At 50.7% G+C, this 21,930-nt stretch overlaps 1 protein-coding gene across 2 annotated transcripts in view; it reads right to left on the bottom strand.

The window, feature by feature from the left end:
- Positions 1-3,083: 3,083 nt before the first annotated feature.
- Positions 3,084-21,930, bottom strand: part of LOC144487925 (beta-1,4-galactosyltransferase 3-like) — a 30,053-nt gene continuing 11,206 nt past the window's right edge. The window contains exons 2-5 of one of the 2 annotated variants that reach the window (XM_078205981.1): positions 12,731-13,000; positions 9,809-10,044; positions 9,484-9,674; positions 3,084-3,293 (exon numbers count right to left, since the gene is read on the bottom strand). In XM_078205981.1, the coding sequence (XP_078062107.1) occupies positions 3,167-3,293; positions 9,484-9,674; positions 9,809-10,044; positions 12,731-12,968 (792 nt within the window). In that variant the 5' untranslated portion in view covers positions 12,969-13,000 and the 3' untranslated portion in view covers positions 3,084-3,166. The remainder of the gene's footprint in view (positions 3,294-9,483; positions 9,675-9,808; positions 10,045-12,730; positions 13,001-21,930) is intronic. The other variant, XM_078205980.1, reaches the window with a different exon arrangement.

The raw sequence follows: 21,930 nt of genomic DNA, 5'->3' as shown, positions 1-21,930 counted from the left end.
GGGGGAAGGGGGGGGGGAGGGGGGGGGGGAGGGAGGGTGGGGAAGGGGGGAGGAGGGTGGGGGAAGGGAGGGTGGGGGGGAGGGAGGGAGGGGGGAGGAGGGGGGGGGGGAGGGAGGGAGGAGGGGGGGAGAGGGAGGGTGGGGGGAGGAAGGGAGAGGGAGGGTGGGGAGGGAGGGAGAGGGAGGGTGGGGGAGGGGGGAGAGGGAGGGTGGGGGAGGGGGGGAGAGGGAGGGTGGGGGGAGGGGGGGGAGAGGGAGGGTGGGGGGAGGGGGGGGAGAGGGAGGGTGGGGGGAGGGGGGGAGAGGGAGGGTGGGGGGGAGGGGGGGGAGAGGGAGGGTGGGGGGAGGGGGGGAGAGGGAGGGTGGGGGGAGGGGGGAGAGGGAGGGTGGGGGGAGGGGGGGAGAGGAGGGTGGGGGAGGGGGGGGAGGAGGGAGGGTGGGGGGAGGGGGGGAGAGGGAGGGTGGGGGGAGGGTGGGAGGGTGGGAGGTGGTGGGGGGCGGCTCCGTGGCACAGTGGTTCGAGAGTGGGCCAGGAAGGAGAAATGGAAAGAATGGGTGATAGACAAAAGGGCCAGTCTGGGAAGGAACCCGTGAGGGGGAAGGAATCATAGGAGAAGAGATTAGGCAGAAGGGGAGAGGAGCATTGATGAGCAAGAGACATAGCAGGAAAGGGTAGTTTAACATTCAAGATATAGTCAGTCACAAGGGCTGTTGGATGAGACAGGTTACTGAGTGAGTGTGCGGGAGCTGGATTAACATCAGTAGAGATACAGTCAGTAACACAGGGTGCTGAGGGAGAGGGATTACTGAGTGAGTGTGCGGGAGCTGGATTAACATCAGTAGAGATACAGTCAGTAACACAGGGTGCTGGGGAGAGGGGTTACTGAGTGACAGTGTGAGGGAGCTGGATTAACATCAGTAGAGATACAGTCAGTAACACAGGGTGCTGGGGGAGAGGGGTTACTGAGTGACAATGAGGGGGAGCTGGATTAAACATCAGTAGAGATACAGACAGTAACACAGAGTGCTGGGGAGTGGGTTACTGAGTGACAATGAGGGGGAGCTGGATTAACATCAGTAGAGATACAGACAGTAACACAGGGTGCTGGGGGAGAGGGGTTACTGAGTGACAGTGTGAGGGATCTGGATTAACAGCAGTAGAGATACAGTCAGTAACACAGGGTGCTGGGAGAGAGGGGTTACTGAGTGACAGTGTGAGGGAGCTGGATTAACATCAGTCGAGATACAGTCAGTAACACAGGGTGCTGCGGGAGAGGGGTTACTGAGTGACAGTGTGAGGGAGCTGGATTAACATCAGTAGAGATACAGCCAGTAACACAGGGTGTTGGGGGAGAGGGGTTACTGAGTGACAGTGTGAGGGAGCTGGATTAACATCAGTAGAGATACAGTCAGTAACACAGGGTGCTGGGGGAGAGGGGTTACTGAGTGACAATGAGGGGGAGCTGGATTAACATCAGTAGAGATACAGACAGTAACACAGAGTGCTGGGGGAGAGGGGTTACTGAGTGACAATGAGGGGGAGCTGGATTAACATCAGTAGAGATACAGTCAGTAACACAGGGTGTTGGGGGAGAGGGGTTACTGAGTGAGTGTGAGGGAGCTGGATTAACATCAATACAGATACAGTCAGTAACAAGGTGCTGGGGGTGGATCGGCTGGAGTTACTATGTGACTGTATAAAACTCACCTTCACACATTCACGTCCCTGGAACATTGAAGGAAACAGGGTGAGAGTGAGTGATACAGGAAGACCGAAAGGAGTGAGGGCATGGGAGAGAGAATGATATATGAATGAAAATGAGAACAGTAAGATCAACAAGACAATAGGAACATTTAACAGTGAGAATTCGATAGTCCGATGTCTGGAACTCGCTCCCTTTCAGCCTCGCTCTCTCCCCTCCAGTCTCTCTTCCCTCAATCTCGGACCGTCATTCAACTCTCTCATTTCATATTCTTCCACTCCCTCTTCGATCGCTGACATTCTGTGTCACCCTCTTCCCCCATGATCTCTCTCAGTTCCCACCTACCCACCCCTCGATATCCCAAAGCCAGTATCCCCCCCTTAATCTCATAGTTAATCTCCCTTAGCAGTCACATAGCTCTGAGTTACAGACTGGAATCTAATCGAGGGGTTCGGGGTGGTTTATATATAGAACAGATACCCGGGAGTGAGTTACAGACTGGAATCTAATCGAGGGGTTCAGGCTGGTTTATATATAGAACAGATACCCGGGAGTGAGTCACAGACTGGAATCTAATCGAGAGGTTCGGGGTGGTTTATATATAGAATAACAGATACCTGGGAGTGAGTTACGGACTGGAATCTAATCTAGAGGTTCGGGGTGGTTTATATATAGAATAACAGATACCCGTGAGTGAGTTACAGATTGGAATCTAACCGAGGGGTTCAGGGTGGTTTATATAGAATAACAGATACCCGGGAGTGAGTTACAGACTGGAATCTAATCGAGAGGTTCAGGGTGGTTTATATATAGAATAACAGATACCCGGGAGTGAGTTACAGACTGGAATCTAATCGAGAGGTTCGGGGTGGTTTATATATAGAATAACAGATACCCGGGAGTGAGTTACAGACTGGAATCTAATCGAGAAGTTCGGGGTGGTTTATATATAGAATAACAGATACCCGGGAGTGAGTTACAGACTGGAATCTAATCGAGGGGTTTGGGGTGGTTTATATATAGAATAACAGATACCCGGGAGTGAGTTACAGACTGGAATCTAATCGAGGGGTTCGGGGTGGTTTATATATAGAATAACAGATACCCGGGAGTGAGTTACAGACTGGAAGCTAATTGAGGGGTTTGGGATGGTTGAAATATAGAATAACAGATACCCGGGAGTGAGTTACAGACTGGAAGCTAATCGAGGGGTTCGGGATGGTTTATATATAGAATAACAGATACCCGGGAGTGAGTTACAGACTGGAAGCTAATTGAGGGGTTTGGGATGGTTTATATATAGAATAACAGATACCCGGGAGTGAGTTACAGACTGGAAGCTAATCGAGGGGTTCGGGATGGTTTATATATAGAATAACAGATACCCGGGAGTGAGTTACAGACTGGAAGCTAATCGAGGGGTTTGGGATGGTTTAGATACAGAACAGATATCAGGGTGGGGATTACCTGGTCGCGATGTCATCATCCTCCCCACCCCAGCCCCAATATTCATTGGGGAAGCCATTCATCTGGAGATATTGCTCTGGAGTAACTGCCGATACCCCACCAAAGTACGTTTTGTACGGAAGCCTGCAGGATTAAACAGAGTGTCAGGTTCACAAGAAAATATCAAGCTAAATATTTATCCAGGAATATTCCTTTAATAGAGATTTCACTGTGGGCGCGGATGTGAAGGAACACTCCTTTAATAATGATTTCAGTGTGTGTGAGCTCGGGTGTGAGGAAACACTCCTTTAATAGTGATTTCAGTGTGTGTGAGCCCGGGTGTGAAGGAATACTCCTTTAATAGTGATTTCAGTGTGTGTGAGCCCGGGTGTGAAGGAACACTCCTTTAATAGTGATTTCAGTGTGTGAGAGCCCGGGTGAGAAAGAACACTCTTTTAATAGTGATTTCAGTGTGTGAGCCCGGGTGTGAAGGAACACTCCTTTAATAGTGATTTCAGTGTGTGTGAGCCCGGGTGTGAAGGAACACTCCTTTAATAGTGATTTCAGTGTGAGAGAGCCCGGGTGTGAAGGAACACTCCTTTAATAGTGATTTCAGTGTGTGTGAGCCTCGGGGTGAAGGAACACTCCTTTAATAGTGATTTCAGTGTGTGTGTGAGCCCAGGTGTGAAGGAACACTCCTTTAATAGTGAGTTCAGTGTGTGAGAGCCCGGGTGTGAAGGAACACTCCTTTAATAGTGATTTCAGTGTGTGTGAGCCCGGGTGTGATGGAACACTACTTTAATAGTGATTTCAGTGTGTGTGAGCCCGGATGTGAAGGAACACTCCTTTAATAGTGATTTCAGTGTGTGTGAGCCTCGGGGTGAAGGAACACTCCTTTAATAGTGATTTCAGTGTGTGTGAGCCCGGATGTGAAGGAACACTCCTTTAATAGTGATTTCAGTGTGTGTGAGCCTCGGGGTGAAGGAACACTCCTTTAATAGTGATTTCAGTGTGTGTGAGACCGGGTGTGAAGGAACACTCCTTTAATAGTGATTTCAGTGCGTGTGAGCCCGGGTCTGAAGGAAAACTCCTTTAATAGTGATTTCAGTGTGTGTGAGCCCGGGTGGGAAGGAACACTCCTTTAATAGTGATTTCAGTGTGTGTGAGCCCGGGTCTGAAGGAACACTCCTTTAATTGTGATTTCAGTGTGTGTGAGCCCGGGTGTGAAGGAACACTCCTTTAATAGTGATTTCAGTGTGTGAGAGCCCGGGTGTGAAGGAACACTCCTTTAATAGTGATTTCAGTGTGTGAGAGCCCGGGTGTGAAGGAACACTCCTTTATTAGTGATTTCAGTGTGTGAGTGCCCGGGTGTGAAGGAACACTCCTTTAATAGTGATTTCAGTGTGTGTGAGCCCGGGTGTGAAGGAACACTCCTTTAATAGTGATTTCAGTGTGTGAGTGCCCGGGTGTGAAGGAACACTCCTTTAATGGTGATTTCAGTGTGTGTGAGCCCGGGTGTGAAGGAACACTCCTTTAATAGTGATTTCAGTGTGTGAGTGCCCGGGTGTGAAGGAACACTCCTTTAATAGTGATTTCAGTGTGTGTGAGCCCGGGTGTGAAGGAACACTCCTTTAATAGTGATTTAGAACATAGAACATAGAACATTACAGCGCAGAACAGGCCCTTCGGCCCACGATGTTGCACCAACCAGTTAAAAAAAAACAAAAAAAAACTGTGACCCTCCAACCTAAACCAATTTCTTTTCGTCCATGAACCTATCTACGGATCTCTTAAACGCCCCCAAACTAGGCGCATTTACTACTGATGCTGGCAGGGCATTCCAATCCCTCACCACCCTCTGGGTAAAGAACCTACCCCTGACATCGGTTCTATAACTACCCCCCCTCAATTTAAAGCCATGCCCCCTCGTGCTGGATTTCTCCATCAGAGGAAAAAGGCTATCACTATCCACCCTATCTAAACCTCTAATCATCTTATATGTTTCAATAAGATCCCCTCTTAGCCGCCGCCTTTCCAGCGAAAACAATCCCAAATCCCTCAGCCTCTCCTCATAGGATCTCTCCTCCATACCAGGCAACATCCTGGTAAACCTCCTCTGCACCCTCTCCAAAGCCTCCACATCCTTCCTGTAATGTGGGGACCAGAACTGCACACAGTACTCCAAGTGCGGCCGCACCAGAGTTGTGTACAGTTGCAACATAACGCTACGACTCCTAAATTCAATCCCCCTACCAATAAACGCCAAGACACCATATGCCTTCTTAACAACCTTATCTACTTGATTCCCAACTTTCAGGGATCTATGCACACATACACCTAGATCCCTCTGCTCCTCCACACTATTCAAAGTCCTCCCGTTAGCCCTATACTCAACACATCTGTTATTCCTACCAAAGTGAATTACCTCACACTTCTCCGCATTAAACTCCATCCGCCACCTCTCGGCCCAACTTTGCAACCTGTCTAAGTCTTCCTGCAAACTACGACACCCTTCCTCACTGTCTACCACACCACCGACTTTGGTGTCATCAGCAAATTTGCTAATCCACCCAACTATACCCTCATTTCAGTGTGTGTGAGAGCCCGGGTGTGAAGGAACACTCCTTTAATAGTGATTTCAGTGTGTGTGAGCCCGGGTGTGAAGGAACACTCCTTTAATAGTGATTTCAGTGTGTGTGAGCCCGGATGTGAAGGAACACTCCTTTAATAGTGATTTCAGTGTGTGTGAGCCCGGGTGTGAAGGAATACTACTTTAATAGTGATTTCAGTGTGTGTGAGCCTCGGGGTGAAGGAACACTCCTTTAATAGTGATTTCAGTGTGTGTGAGCCCGGGTGTGAAGGAACACTCCTTTAACAGTGATTTCAGTGTGTGTGAGCCCGGGTGTGAAGGAACACTCCTTTAATAGTGATTTCAGTGTGTGTGAGCCCGGGTGTGAAGGAACACTCCTTTAATAGTGATTTCAGTGTGTGTGAGCCCGGGTGCGAAGGAACACTCCTTTAATAGTGATTTCAGTGTGTGAGAGCCCGGGTGTGAAGGAACACTCCTTTAATAGTGATTTCAGTGTGTGAGAGCCCGGGTGTGAAGGAACACTCCTTTAATAGTGATTTCAGTGTGTGTGAGCCTCGGGGTGAAGGAACACTCCTTTAATAGTGATTTCAGTGTGTGAGAGCCCGGGTGTGAAGGAACACTCCTTTAATAGTGATTTCAGTGTGTGTGAGCCCGGGTGTGAAGGAACACTCCTTTAATAGTGATTTCAGTGTGTGTGAGCCCGGGTGTGAAGGAACACTCCTTTAATAGTGATTTCAGTGTGTGTGAACCCGGGTGTGAAGGAATACTACTTTAATAGTGATTTCAGTGTGTGTGAGCCCGGATGTGAAGGAACACTCCTTTAATAGTGATTTCAGTGTGTGTGAGCCCGGGTGTGAAGGAACACTCCTTTAATAGTGATTTCAGTGTGTGTGAGCCCGGGTGTGAAGGAACACTCCTTTAATAGTGATTTCAGTGTGTGTGAGCCTCGGGGTGAAGGAACACTCCTTTAATTGTGATTTCAGTGTGTGTGAGCCCGGGTGTGAAGGAACACTCCTTTAATAGTGATTTCAGTGTGTGTGAGCCCGGGTGCGAAGGGACACTCCTTTAATAGTGATTTCAGTGTGTGTGAGCCTCGGGGTGAAGGAACACTCCTTTAATAGTGATTTCAGTGTGTGAGAGCCCGGGTGTGAAGGAACACTCCTTTAATAGTGATTTCAGTGTGTGAGAGCCCGGGTGTGAAGGAACACTCCTTTAATGGTGATTTCAGTGTCTGTGAGCCCGGGTGTGAAGGAACACTCCTTTAATAGTGATTTCAGTGTGTGAGTGCCCGGGTGTGAAGGAACACTCCTTTAATAGTGATTTCAGTGTGTGTGAGCCCGGGTGTGAAGGAACACTCCTTTAATAGTGATTTCAGTGTGTGTGAGCCCGGGTGTGAAGGAACACTCCTTTAATAGTGATTTCAGTGTGTGTGAGCCCGGGTGTGAAGGAACACTCCTTTAATAGTGATTTCAGTGTGTGTGAGCCTGGGTCTGAAGGAACACTCCTTTAATTGTGATTTCAGTGTGTGTGAGCCCGGGTGTGAAGGAACACTCCTTTAATAGTGATTTCAGTGTGTGTGAGCCTGGGTCTGAAGGAACACTCCTTTAATTGTGATTTCAGTGTGTGTGAGCCCGGGTGTGAAGGAACACTCCTTTAATAGTGATTTCAGTGTGTGTGAGCCCGGGTGTGAAGGAACACTCCTTTAATAGTGATTTCTGTGTGTGTGAGCCCGGGTGTGAAGGAACACTCCTTTAATAGTGATTTCAGTGTGTGTGAGCCTGGGTGTGAAGGAACACTCCTTTAATAGTGATTTCAGTGTGTGTGAGCCCGGGTGTGAAGGAACACTCCTTTAATAGTGATTTCAGTGTGAGAGAGCCCGGGTGTGAAGGAACACTCCTTTAATAGTGATTTCAGTGTGTGTGAGCCTCGGGGTGAAGGAACACTCCTTTAATAGTGATTTCAGTGTGTGAGAGCCCGGGTGTGAAGGAACACTCCTTTAATAGTGATTTCAGTGTGTGTGAGCCCGGGTGTGAAGGAACACTCCTTTAATAGTGATTTCAGTGTGTGTGAGCCCGGGTGTGAAGGAATACTACTTTAATAGTGATTTCAGTGTGTGTGAGCCCGGATGTGAAGGAACACTCCTTTAATAGTGATTTCAGTGTGTGTGAGCCTGGGTGTGAAGGAACACTCCTTTAATAGTGATTTCAGTGTGTGTGAGCCCGGGTGTGAAGGAACACTCCTTTAATAGTGATTTCAGTGTGTGTGTGAGCCTCGGGGTGAAGGAACACTCCTTTAATAGTGATTTCAGTGTGTGTGAGCCCGGGTGTGAAGGAACACTCCTTTAATAGTGATTTCAGTGTGTGAGAGCCCGGGTGTGAAGGAACACTCCTTTAATAGTGATTTCAGTGTGTGTGAGCCCGGGTGTGAAGGAACACTCCTTTAATAGTGATTTCAGTGTGTGTGAGCCCGGGTGTGAAGGAACACTCCTTTAATAGTGATTTCAGTGTGTGAGTGCCCGGGTGTGAAGGAACACTCCTTTAATAGTGATTTCAGTGTGTGTGAGCCCGGGTGTGAAGGAACACTCCTTTAATAGTGATTTCAGTGTGTGTGAGCCCGGGTGTGAAGGAACACTCCTTTAATAGTGATTTCAGTGTGTGTGAGCCCGGGTGTGAAGGAACACTCCTTTAATAGTGATTTCAGTGTGTGTGAGCTCGGGTGTGAAGGAACACTCCTTTAATAGTGATTTCAGTGTGTGTGAGCCCGGGTGTGAAGGAACACTCCTTTAATAGTGATTTCAGCGTGTGTGAGCCCGGGTGTGAAGGAACACTCCTTTAATAGTGATTTCAGCGTGTGTGAGCCCGGGTGTGAAGGAACACTCCTTTAATAGTGATTTCAGTGTGTGTGAGCCCGGGTGTGAAGGAACACTCCTTTAATAGTGATTTCAGCGTGTGTGAGCCCGGGTGTGAAGGAACACTCCTTTAATAGTGATTTCAGTGTGTGTGAGCCTGGGTGTGAAGGAACACTCCTTTAATAGTGATTTCAGTGTGTGTGAGCCCGGGTGTGAAGGAACACTCCTTTAATAGTGATTTCAGCGTGTGTGAGCCCGGGTGTGAAGGAACACTCCTTTAATAGTGATTTCAGTGTGTGTGAGCCCGGGTGTGAAGGAACACTCCTTTAATAGTGATTTCTGTGTGTGTGAGCCCGGGTGTGAAGGAACACTCCTTTAATAGTGATTTCAGTGTGTGTGAGCCCGGGTGTGAAGGAACACTCCTTTAATAGTGATTTCAGTGTGTGTGAGCCTGGGTGTGAAGGAACACTCCTTTAATAGTGATTTCAGTGTGTGAGAGCCTGGGTGTGAAGGAACACTCCTTTAATAGTGATTTCAGTGTGTGTGTGAGCCCGGGTGTGAAGGAACACTCCTTTAACAGTGATTTCAGTGTGTGTGAGCCCGGGTGTGAAGGGACACTCCTTTAACAGTGATTTCAGTGTGTGTGAGCCCGGGTGTGAAGGAACACTCCTTTAATAGTGATTTCAGTGCGTGTGAGCCTGAGTGTGAAGGAACACTCCTTTAATAGTGATTTCAGTGTGTGTGAGCCTGAGTGTGAAGGAACACTCCTTTTATAGTGATTTCAGTGTGTGTGAGCCCGGGTGTGAAGGAACACTCCTTTAATAGTGATTTCAGTGTGTGTGAGCCCGGGTGTGAGGGAACACTCCTTTAATAGTGATTTCAGTGTGTGTTCTCACCTGTATCCGAATTTGTTCATGGCAATGGAGACGTGTTTGGGATTTTGGGGGTCACAGACATACAGGTTGTGGTCATTCTCCGGGATGAGGTCAACATCGTGCAGGAAGAGACAGTCCCATTCTTCATCTCGCAGCGCCTCCTTCACCCCAACGTTGAGAAGCTTGGCCCTGTTGAAAGTCTGGTTGCCTGCCTGGGAAGTGAGTGAGTGCACAGGCACACAGAGAAGGTGGGGGGGTGGGGGGAGAGAGAGAGAGAGAGAGAGAGAGCTGTGAAAGTGCAGCTTTGGCAGAGAGAGGGATGGGCGGAGGGTAACAATTGCCTCACCTGATGGATGACGTAGATGCCATACTGGAGCTGCTGCCTTTGCAGGAAGGGGTGGAGATAGTAGAGGAAGTTGCGGAGGTGAGTCTCCCGATTGCGGTGAGGCACAATCAGAGCTGTGCGGTACTGAGGCATGCAGTTGGGTGGGGTGTAAAACCCACCCTCCTGGATCAGGGGGTTCCTCTCCTGAATGACAGCAAGTGGTGGGATGCGATCGAACTGGATACTGAGTGGACCAACTGGAGGGAGAGCAGGGAGAAGAGAGACTGGTGAAGATTTCAGCTCACATTCCCCTCCTCCGTCCCCTCATCCTCCCTCACCTTCCCCCTCATCCCACCCACTCCACCCCATACCCCCCTCCGTCCCGCCCACTCCACACCTCCCCCCCTCCGTCCCACCCACTCCACCCCCCTCCCCTCGGTCCCGCCCACCCCACACCCCTCGGTCCCGCCCACCCCACACCCCCCACCCCCCTCCCCTCGGTCCCGCCCACCCCACACCCCCCTCCCCTCGGTCCCCCCCACCCCACACCCCCCTCCCCTCGGTCCCCCCCACCCCACACCCCACACCCCCCTCCCCTCGGTCCCCCCCACCCCACACCCCACACCCCCCTCCCCTCGGTCCCGCCCACCCCACACCCCTCCCCCCGGTCCCGCCCACCCCACACCCCTCCCCCCCGGTCCCGCCCACCCCACACCCCTCCCCCCCCGGTCCCGCCCACCCCACACCCCTCCCCCCCCGGTCCCGCCCACCCCACACCCCCCACCCCCCGGTCCCGCCCACCCCACACCCCCCACCCCCCGGTCCCGCCCACCCCACACCCCCCACCCCCCGGTCCCGCCCACCCCACACCCCCCACCCCCCGGTCCCGCCCACCCCCCACCCCCCACCCCCCGGTCCCGCCCACCCCCCACCCCCCACCCCCCGGTCCCGCCCACCCCACACCCCCCACCCCCCGGTCCCGCCCACCCCACACCCCCCACCCCCCGGACCCGCCCACCCCACACCCCCCCGGTCCCGCCCACCCCCCACCCCCCACCCCCCGGTCCCGCCCACCCCCCCGGTCCCGCCCAACCCCCGGTGTCGCCCACCCCCCGGTCCCGCCCACCCCCCACCCCCCGGTCCCGCCCACCCCCCACCCCCCACCCCCACCCCCGCCCACCCCCCACCCCCCGGTCCCGCCCACCCCCACCCCCCACCCCCACCCCCGCCCACCCCCCACCCCCCGGTCCCGCCCACCCCCCACCCCCCACCCCCCGGTCCCGCCCACCCCCCACCCCCCACCCCCGCCCACCCCACACCCCCGCCCACCCCACACCCCCCACCCCCCGGTCCCGCCCACCCCACACCCCCCACCCCCCGGTCCCGCCCACCCCACGCCCCCCACCCCCCGGTCCCGCCCACCCCACACCCCCCAGTCCCGCCCACCCCACACCCCCCACCCCCCGGTCCCGCCCACCCCACACCCCCCACCCCCCGGTCCCGCCCACCCCACACCCCCCACCCCCCGGTCCCGCCCACCCCACACCTCCCACCCCCCTCCCCCCGGTCCCGCCCACCCCACACCCCCCACCCCCCACCCCCCTCCCCTCGGTCCCGCCCACCCCCACCCCCCTCGGTCCCTCCGCCCCGTCCCCCCCACTCCCTCCGCCCCGTCCCCCCCACTCCCTCCGCCCCGTCCCCCCCACTCCCTCCGCCCCGTCCCCCCCACTCCCTCCGCCCCGTCCCCCCCACTCCCTCCGCCCCGTCCCCCCCACTCCCTCCGCCCCGTCCCCCCCACTCCCTCCGCCCCGTCCCCCCCACTCCCTCCTCCCCGTCCCCCCCACTCCCTCCGCCCCGTCCCCCCCACTCCCTCCGCCCCGTCCCCCCCACTCCCTCCGCCCCGTCCCGTCCCCCCCACTCCCTCCGCCCCGTCCCGTCCCCCCCACTCCCTCCGCCCCGTCCCCCCCACTCCCTCCGCCCCGTCCCCCCCACTCCCTCCGTCCCGTCCCCCCCACTCCCTCCGTCCCGTCCCCCCCACTCCCTCCGTCCCGTCCCCCCCACTCCCTCCGTCCCGTCCCCCCCACTCCCTCCGTCCCGTCCCCCCCACTCCCTCCGTCCCGTCCCCCCCACTCCCTCCGTCCCGTCCCCCCCACTCCCTCCGTCCCGTCCCCCCCACTCCCTCCGTGTCGTCCCCTCACTCCCCCCACCCTCCCTCCGTCGTCCCCTCACAACCCCCCTCCCTCCGTCCCCTCACACCCGCCCCTCCCTCCGTCCCCTCACACCCGCCCCTCCCTCCGTCCCCTCACACCCGCCCCTCCCTCCGTCCCCTCACACCCGCCCCTCCCTCCGTCCCCTCACACCCGCCCCTCCCTCCGACCCCTCACACCCGCCCCTCCCTCCGTCCCCTCACACCCGCCCCTCCCTCCGTCCCCTCACACCCGCCCCTCCCTCCGTCCCCTCACACCCGCCCCTCCCTCCGTCCCCTCACACCCGCCCCTCCCTCCGTCCCCTCACACCCGCCCCTCCCTCCGTCCCCTCACACCCGCCCCTCCCTCCGTCCCCTCACACCCGCCCCTCCCTCCGTCCCCTCACACCCGCCCCTCCCTCCGTCCTCTCACACCCGCCGCCCCTCCCTCCGTCCCTTCACGTTTCTAGTTTGTCTCCTGCACTCCCTGTCCATCCAAACATCCCTCCTGCTCCCCGTCCGTTCTCTCATGCTTCCCATCTATCTCCTCGGTCTCCCTGTCCATCCTAACAGCCCCTCACATTCGCCAACCCCCCACCCCCCTCTCACCGACCCCTCGCCCTCCCCTGCCCTCCCTGTCCATCCTAATGTCTCCTTGGTCTCCCCATCCGTCCCGATGTCCCCTCTTGCTTCCTGTCTTCCATACACCCCCTCACAATGTGGTGCCATCCCGCTGAGCTCAGTGCTTCTGGCCTTACCCAGATATGGTGACTTGTCCGGGCAGTCGGGCAGGCCCTGGGTGCCAGCGATGGGCCTCTGAATTAGGCTGAGGTTGGTGTAGACATCATGAGTCTTTGTGTAGTCCCAGGTGGGCTCGCCACCCCAGAAGAAGGCGACCACGCTCTGGAGTCCCCCAAAGGAATAGTAGACCAGGAAGCACAACTGCGAAGCCACCAGAATCACAAAGGTGCACTGCCGATCCAGCCAGGGGCTCATCTCTCATCGGAGAGGAGGGATTGTCCTTCAACCTATGAAATGGTGGGGTGGAGACAAGCAGTGGAGATTATTAGCCTCAGTGTCAATCCCCAGCAGATCGGAGTGAGATTAGTGTTATGGTGAGTTTATGAGGGTTGCGGGTGGGTTTAAAGATGATTGGGGATGAGGTTACAGGGATCGGGGTGGGTTCTCTGCGGAGTTGGGGATGAATCAGGGTGAGTTTTAGTTTCAATTATTTGTTCACAGGATGGAGGCGTTGCTCGCTAGGCCTGCTCTTATTGCCCATTCCTCATTACCTGTTGAGAAGGTGATCATGAGCCGCTGCGGTCCCTGAGGTGTAGGTACACTCCCAGTGCTGTTGGGAAGGGAATTCTGGGATTTTGACCCAGCGACAGTGAAGGAACGGTGATATATTCCCAAGTCAGGATGGTGAGTGACTTGGAGGGGAACATCCAGGTGGTGGTGTTCCCAGGTATCTGCTGCCCTTGTCCTTCTAGGTGGTAATGGTATGGATTTGGAAGATACTACAGTGCATCTTTAAGTTTATTTGTGTCACAAGTAGGCTTACATTAACACTGCAATGAAGTTACTGTGAAAATCGCCTAGTTGCCACACTCCGGCGCCTGTTTGGGCACACTGAGGGAGAATTTAGCATGGACAATCCACCAAACCTGCACATCTTTCGGACTGTGGGAGGAAACCAGAGCACCCGGAGGAAACCCACACAGACACGGGGAGAACGTGCAGACTCCGCACAGACAGTGACCAAGCCAGGAATCAAACCTGGGTCCCTGGCGCTGTGAGGGAGCAGTGCTAATTACTGTCACCGTGCATCTTGTAGATGGTACACACTATGCGTCAGTGGATGTTTGTGGAAGGGGTGCCAATCAAGGGGGCTGCTTTGTCCTGGATGGTGTTGAGCTTCTTGAGTGTTGTTGGAGCTGCACTCACCCAGGCAAGTGTGGAGTATTCCAGCACACTCCTGACTTGTCACTTGTGGAATCAGGAGGTGAGTTACTCACCACAGAATTTCCAACCTCTGACCTGCTCTTGTAGCCACAGTATTTATGTTCAATTTCTGGTGAATGGTAACCCCAAGATGTAGATCGAGCAGATGAAACAAGCAGTGATGGTAATGCTATTGGTAATGCCATTGAATGTCAAGGGAAGATGGTTAAATTCTCTCTTGTCTGGCACTTGTGGGGCGTGAATGTTACTTGCCACTTGTCAGCCTAAGTTTGAATATTGTACAGCTCATTCTGCATATGGACATGGACTGCTTCAGATCTGCGGAGCCACAAATGATGTAGAACATTGTGCAATCTGTGAACATGCCTATTTATCACCTTCTGATGGAAGAAAGGTCATTGATGAAGCAGCTGAGGATAATTGGCCCTTGGAATGACCCTGAGGAACTCCTGCAGAGATGTCCTGGAGCTGAGATAAATGATTGACCTTCAACCATCACAACCCTCTTCCTTTGTGCCAGGTATGACTCCGTGACTAGTGGAGTTGTTCGTCCCCCCCTCCCCGATTCCTACTGACTCCTGTTTTCCGAGGGCTCCTTGGTGCCTGACTCAGTCAAATGCAGCCTTGATGTCCAGGGCAGTCATTCTCACCTTAACTCGTTCTTTTGCCCATGTTTAAACCAAGGCTGTAATGAGGTCAGGAACTGAGTGACACTGAGCAGGTTATTGCTGAGTAAGTGCTGCTTGTTTTGAGGTTTCGCTTTTTTTAAAGAAAAAGGTACAATGTCTAATGCCCTTTTTTTGCTGGCTGGGTTTTTAATAAACTTTAATCCCATTAAGACAATTAAAAAGCTGCCAGCCATCCAAATATACAACTTTTATTTACTGTTGAGAAAAGCATGGATGTTAGGGAACTTGGGGAAATAAATAGTGATGTCTTGAGGAGTGTACATATTACAGAGGAGGTGGTGCTGGAAGTCTTAAAGCGCATCAAGGTAGATAAATCCCCGGGACCTGATGAAGTGTATCCCAGGACATTGTGGGAGGCTAGGGAGGAAATTGCGGGTCCCCTAGCAGAGATATTTGAATCATCGTTAGTCATCGGTGAGGTGCCTGAAGATTGGAGGGTGGCAAATGTTGTGCCTTTGTTTAAAAAGGGGTGCAGGGAGAAGCCTGGGAACTACAGGCCGGTGAGCCTCACATCTGTGATGGGCAAGTTGTTGGAAGGTATTTTGAGAGACAGGATCTACAGACATTTAGAGACACAAGGGCTGATTAGGGACAGTCAGCATAGCTTTATGAGTGGAAAATCATGTCTCACAAATTTGATTGAGTTTTTTGAAGGGGGAACCAAGAAGGTAGATGAGAGCAGCGCAGTTGATGTTGTCTACATGGACTTCATCATTCAGCAAGGCCTTTGACATGGTAGGTTGTTGCATTAGATTAAATCTCACGGGATCCAGGGCGAGGTATCTAAATGGATACAAAATTGGCTTCTTGACAGAAGCCAGAGGGTGGTTGTAGAGAGTTGTTTTTCAAACTGGAGGTCTGTGACCAGCAGTGTGCCTCAGGGATCAGCGCTGGGTCCACTGTTATTTGTCATTTATATTAATGATTTGGATGAGAATTTAGGAGACATGGTTAGTAAGTTTGCAGATGACACCAAGATTGGTGGCATAGTGGACAGTGAAGAAAGTTATCTCGGATTGCAACGGGATCTTGATCAATTGGGCCAGTGGGCTGACGAATGGCAGATGGAGTTTAATTTAGACAAATGCGAGGTAATGCATTTTGGTAGATTGAACCAGGGCAGGACTTACTCAGTTAATGGTGGGGCATTGGGGAGAGTTACAGAACAAAGAGATCTAGGGGCACAGCTTCACAGCTCCTTGAAAGTGGAGTCACAGGTGGACAGAGTGGTGAAGAAGGCATTCAGCATGAATACAGGAGTTGCGACGTCTTGTTGAAGTTGTACAAGACATTGGTAAGGCCACACTTGGAATACTGTGTTCAGTTCTGGTCACTATTATAGGAAGGATATTATTAAACTAGAAAGAGTGCAGAAGAGATTTACTACGATGCTACCGGGACTTGATGGTTTGAGTTATAAGGAGAGGCTGGATAAACTGGGACTTTTTTCTCTGAAGCGTAGAAAGCGGAGGGATGATTTTATAGGAGGTCTATAAAATAATGAGGGGCATAGATCAACTAGATAGTCAATATCTTTTCCCACAGGTAGGGAAGTCTAAAACTAGAGGGCATAGGTTTAAGGTGAGAGGGGAGAAATACAAAAGGATCCAGAGGGGCAATGTTTTCACACAGAGTGTGGTGAGTGTCTGGAACAAGCTGCCAGAGGTAGTAGTAGAGGTGGGTACAATTTTGTCTTTTAAAAAGCGTTTAGACAGTTACATGGGTAAGATGGGTATCGAGGGATATGGGCCAAATGCGGGCAATTGGGACTAGCTTAGGGATTTTTAAAAAAGGGCGGCATGGACAAGTTGGGTCGAAGGGCCTGTCTCCATGCTGTAAATCTCTATGACTCTAACTTGCATTGCACCCTAGTGGGATGAAAAGGCACAAATTTTTAACTCCCTCCATGCCTATAAGACCCCATCTCCTGCTAGCTTTTACACGGTTACTCTTCAAACGTTTGACAAGACATCAAAATGTAATTACCAGTTCTGCAAAAAACAAAATGGCCTCAGCAGAGGCAATAATAAAATTCCTCTAGAATATACAGCCAGCAAGGCTTTTTAAGAACTTTTACCATGCCAGAGAGATGGAAATGTTATGCCAAGAGGCTGAAAAGACCATCTCTCTCTGGAAAGTATCATGTCTGGATTTGCAAAGTAACCATCCTGAGAAGAGAAATCTACCGCAAACCGAGATCATTTTGGAATAAAACATGGAAATCTGCTCCATACAATAGGGAGACAACTGAACAAAATGGCCGCAATGTGGAATAACTACATTGAGAGCACTGAAAGGACAGTTAACCATGTACTGCTTTGAATGTTTATCTTCTTCGCAAATGGTAAAATATCTCTTCTACGTCTGACGTGCGTGCGGCTCAGGGAATGTGTATGACATATTAGCGATGGTCACAATTTACCTAGATTAAAGAAAAATGAGTTTAAATTCTAAATTCCTTTGATTTTAATTCAGAAAACCTGTCAGATTAATTCTTTACAATCTGTAAGTGTGCTAAGTAGGACTCCGGCAGTACTGGCAAAGCACACCCTCCCTAAATTCGCAACCGATTTAGAGGGTAAATTAGGGAAGTCAATTTTTACCCCTCCTCACGTGGTTGGAACAGAAACTTAGGGGGGGCTAACATTCGGGGTTAGATGTCTCAGACAGTGAGAGAGTTGGAGTTGGGAAAGAAAGTTGTTCCCTAGAAAGAAACTTACTTTAAAAAAGGCCAGCCAGTGGTTTTCTTGAGTTTACAACACTGAAGAGCCAAAAAACATCCACACTTAAAGCCAGTGCCTCTCCAGAACTGCAAACATTTGCTTTGCGGGCATGGGGAGGTTACAATAGGAAATGTAGTGGTTTTGTAAAACAAACATTTGTAGCATACCATAGCTGGTTTGAACCTTCTTCTGCTTATATTTGACAACTCATTACCCAGTTGTCATGTTTTGCATATTAATTCAACTAAGAAAACTTCGAGAATGATTGCAGGTGTTCAAACTTTCTTCATATTGAATAAACGAGAGATTTATTTACTCACATCCTCAGGTGGGCACACAGGAAAATCTCAAGTTCAACATTAATATGTTCTGCGATATTAGCTTCATACAGTTGCATACATCTGAATTAGGAGCAGAGTAGGCCACTCGGCCCCTCGATCCTGCCCCCCCCATTCAATCAGATCATGTCTGATCTGATTGTAACCTCAGCCCCACATTCCTGCCGACCCCCAATAACCTTTCACCCCCTTGTTAATCAAGAATCTATCCAGCACAGCCTTAAAAATATTCAAAGTCTCTGCTTCCGCTGCCTTTTGAGGAAGAGAGTTCCAGAGACTCCCCACCCTCTGAGAGAAAACATTTCTCCTCATCTCCGTCTTAAATGAGTGACCCCCTTATTTTTAAACAGTGACCCGATTCTAGATTCTCCCACAAGACGAAACATCCTGTCCACATCCACCCTGTCAATACCTCTCCAGTGGATACAAACCTAACCTCTCCAACATTTCCTCATAAGACAACCCGCCCATTCCTGGTATTAGTCTAGTGAACCTTCTCTGAACTGCTCCAAAACATTTACATCTTTCCTTAAATAAGGAGACCAATACTGTGCACAATACTCCAGATGTGGTCTCATTCCTGTCAAACTGGAGCATAGCCCTCCAACATTTGTCTTCAATTCCCCTCACGAGAAACAATAACATTCTATTACCTTTCTTAATTACTTGCTATACCTGTATATTAGCCTTTTGTGATTCATGCACAAGGACACCCAGATCCCTCTGCATCTCAGAGCTCTGCAATCTCTCACCATTTAGATAATAAATGATGCAATGACAATAACCTCTCCCTCAATGCCAATAAAACGAAGGAGATAGTCATTGATTTCAAGAAGCATAGTGGAGAACATGCCCCTATCTACATCAAGTGGGACTAAGTAGAAATGATTGAGAGCTTCAAGCTTTTAGGTGTCCAGATCACCAACAACCCCCCCCCCCCCCCCCCCCCATGCCGACACTATAGTTAAGAAAGCCCACCAACGCCTCTACTTTCCCAGAAGATTAAGGAAATTTGGCATGTCAGCTACGACTCTCACCAACTTTTACAGATGCACCACAGAAAGCATTCTGTCTGGTTGTATCACAGCTTGGTATGGCTCCTGCTCTGCCCAAGACCGCAAGGAACTACAAAGGGTCATGAATGAAGCCCAGTCCATCGCGCAAACCAGCCTCCCATCCATTGATTCCATCTACACTTCCTGCTGTCTCAGAAAAGCAACCAGCATAATTAAGGACCCCACGCACCCCGGACAAACTCTCTCCCACCTTCTTCCATTGGGAAAAAGACAAAAGTCTGAGGCCACGTACCGACTGACTCAAGAACAGCTACCATCAGACTTTTGAAATGGACCTACCTTGACCTTTCTCTACATCCTAGCTATGACTATAACTCTACATCCTGCACTCTCTCCTTTCCTTCTCTATGAACGGTATGCTTTGTCTGTATAGCGCGCAAGAAACAATACTTTTCACTGTATCCCAATACACGTGACAATAATAAATCAAATAAACTTATTTGTATTCTCCCTGACAAAATGGACAATTTCACATTTTCCCACATTATACACCATTTGCAAGATTCTTGCCCACTCACTTAACCGAGCTTACGTTCCTTTGTAACTTCTTTACATAATTTCCTGCCGATGTCTCATTAGCAAATTTAGCAACCATACCTTCAGTCCCTTCATCCAAGTCATTTATATAAATGGTAAAAATTTGAGGTCCCAGCGCTGATCCCTGTGGTAAATCACTTGTCACATCCTGCCAACCAGAAAAAGACCCATTTATACCAACTTTGTTTCTGGTTAGCTAGCCAATCGTCAATCCATTGCAATACGCAACCCCTTGCACCATGGGCATTTATTTTGCACAATAAGCTTTGATGTGGCAACTTATCAGATACCTTTTGAAAACCACCAGTTCCCCTTTATCCACGGCATATGTAACTCCTTCAAAGAATGCCAATAACGCCGAATATGATTTCGCTTTGACAAAACCATGTTGACTCTACCCGATTGTCTTGAATTTTTCTAAGTGCCCTGCTGTAACATCTTTAATAATGGCTTCTAACATTTTCCAATGACAGATGTTAGGCTAACTGGCCTGTAATTTCCTGCTTTCTGTCTCCCTCCCCTTTTTGAATAAAGCAGTTAGATTGGCTAAATTCCAACCTAATTGTTTCTGGATCTGGAGCATTTTGGAAATTTAAAATCAATGCATCAACTATCTCACCAGCCACTTCTTTTATGACCTTGCGCTGAAGTCCATCTGGACCAGGGGATTGGACAGCCCACAGCCCCAACAGTTCAATACCACTTCCCTGATGATTGTAATTTTCTGTGTTCCTCCCTCCCTCCCGGGAATCCAAATATCAGTTAGCTCATACAGACTTCTGCACTATTTTGTAAAACTATGAGATGGTTTATATGGTCAAAAAGAAAAACAGCAATTGCTCCAGCAGCAGACACGCAAGACCTCCGAAACGTCACCTTTTTACTACTGACCTCCTTTCCTTCCAGCTTCCAGAGCAGTGCAAGCATACATTGTGAGATAAATTCAAACTACCCCAGAACAGCACACCATTTTCACAAATGCAACTTCTTGCCTCATTTATCCTGGAGGGCACAGCCTCAAAATAAAGGGGGGGTCAGTTTAGGACAGAGTTGAGGAGGAACCTCTTCTCTCAGAGGGTGGTGAATCTCTGGAATTCTCTGCCCACTGAAGTGGTGGAGGCTACCTCGTTAAATATGTTTAAGTCACGGATAGATGGATTCCTGATCGGTAAGGCAATTAGGGGTTATGGGGAGCGGGCGGGTAAGTGGAACTGATTCACTTCAGATCAGCCATGATCTTATTGAATGGTGGGGCAGGCTCGAGGGGCTAGATGGCCTACTCCTGCTCCTATTTCTTATATTCTTATCCAACTCTCAGCCTGAGTTCAACGTGTCCACCCAAAAGTAACACAAAATTAGCCAATCACTACCGGCCCTGGTGTGGATCAAACTCCAGCCTTTGAATCAATGTCATTGCAGGATGAAACAGTTTTAAAGTTTATTTATTAGCGTCATAAGTAGGCTGACATTAACACTGCAATGAAGTTACTATGAAAATCCCCTAGTTGCCACACTCCGGTGGCTGTTCGGGTACACTGAGGGAGAATTTAGCACGGCCAATGCACCAAAACCAGCGCATCTTTCAGACTGTGGGAGGAAACCGAAGCACCCGGAGGAAACCCACGCAGACATGGGGAGAATGTGCAGACTCCGCACAGACAGTGACCCAAGCCGGGAGTCGGACCCGGGTCCTTGGCGCTGTGAGACAGCGATGCTAACCACAATACACCCATATTCTATACGTGATATAGTTCCTCAACTATACTGCATATTTTTGACCTGATTTGCTGGATATTCCTTTCACAGTACAACTTGCTTTGCCTAACTTACGACTTCTGATCTCTTCATGTTACCCAAAAGGAGAGATTATACATTCTACATTCAAGGTAGTGGGTCGGACAATCAAATTACCAAAATAAGGGATTATTTTTATACCCAATGAATCTTGTTTTGTAATCCAAATCACACCCTGTTAAGTTGATACCCACATGCCAATTTATTCCATAACTTTGAGTAGCTCATTAACTTGCTGTATCATAGAATCCCTACAGTGCAGAAGGAGGCCATTCAGCCCATCGAATCTGCACCGGCAACAATCCCACCCAGGCCCTATTCCCTGCAACCCCACATATTTACTCCGCAATCCCGGGACACTAAGGGGCAATTTAGCATGGCCAATGAACCTAACCCTCACATTTTTGGATTGTGGGTGGAAACCGGAGCACCCGGAGGAAACCCACGCAGACACGAGGAGAACGTGCAAACTCCATACAGACAGTGATCCAAGCCAGGAATCAAACCCAGGTCCCTGGAGCTGTGAGGCAGCAGTGCTAACCACTGTGCCGCCCATTATCTTGTGTTAAATAACATCTCTGACCAGTTTGCTGGTCAGACTTTCAGATTTGAATATTAACTGTGTTATACTGGATTTGTGAAAAATTCCATACCTTTGCTACAGAAAGGGAAATGATACAAGTTCACGGACTCCCTGTTTGGCCATTTAAAAACGTACTGGACTTGTGGCTGAAAACGGACTTGCTTCTCATTCCCTTCCTCTGTCATGCAACATATTCCTGTTATTCCGGCTCTTACTGTGATTTGTTTTTAAGCCGGGCTGTCTGCAGGAGCCG

The sequence above is a fragment of the Mustelus asterias genome, unplaced genomic scaffold (assembly GCF_964213995.1).
Source record: "Mustelus asterias unplaced genomic scaffold, sMusAst1.hap1.1 HAP1_SCAFFOLD_1135, whole genome shotgun sequence".
Taxonomy (NCBI): Eukaryota; Metazoa; Chordata; class Chondrichthyes; order Carcharhiniformes; family Triakidae; genus Mustelus; species Mustelus asterias.
Note: the sequence above shows the minus strand (reverse complement) of the source record. Positions and strands in the feature narration are given on the sequence as shown.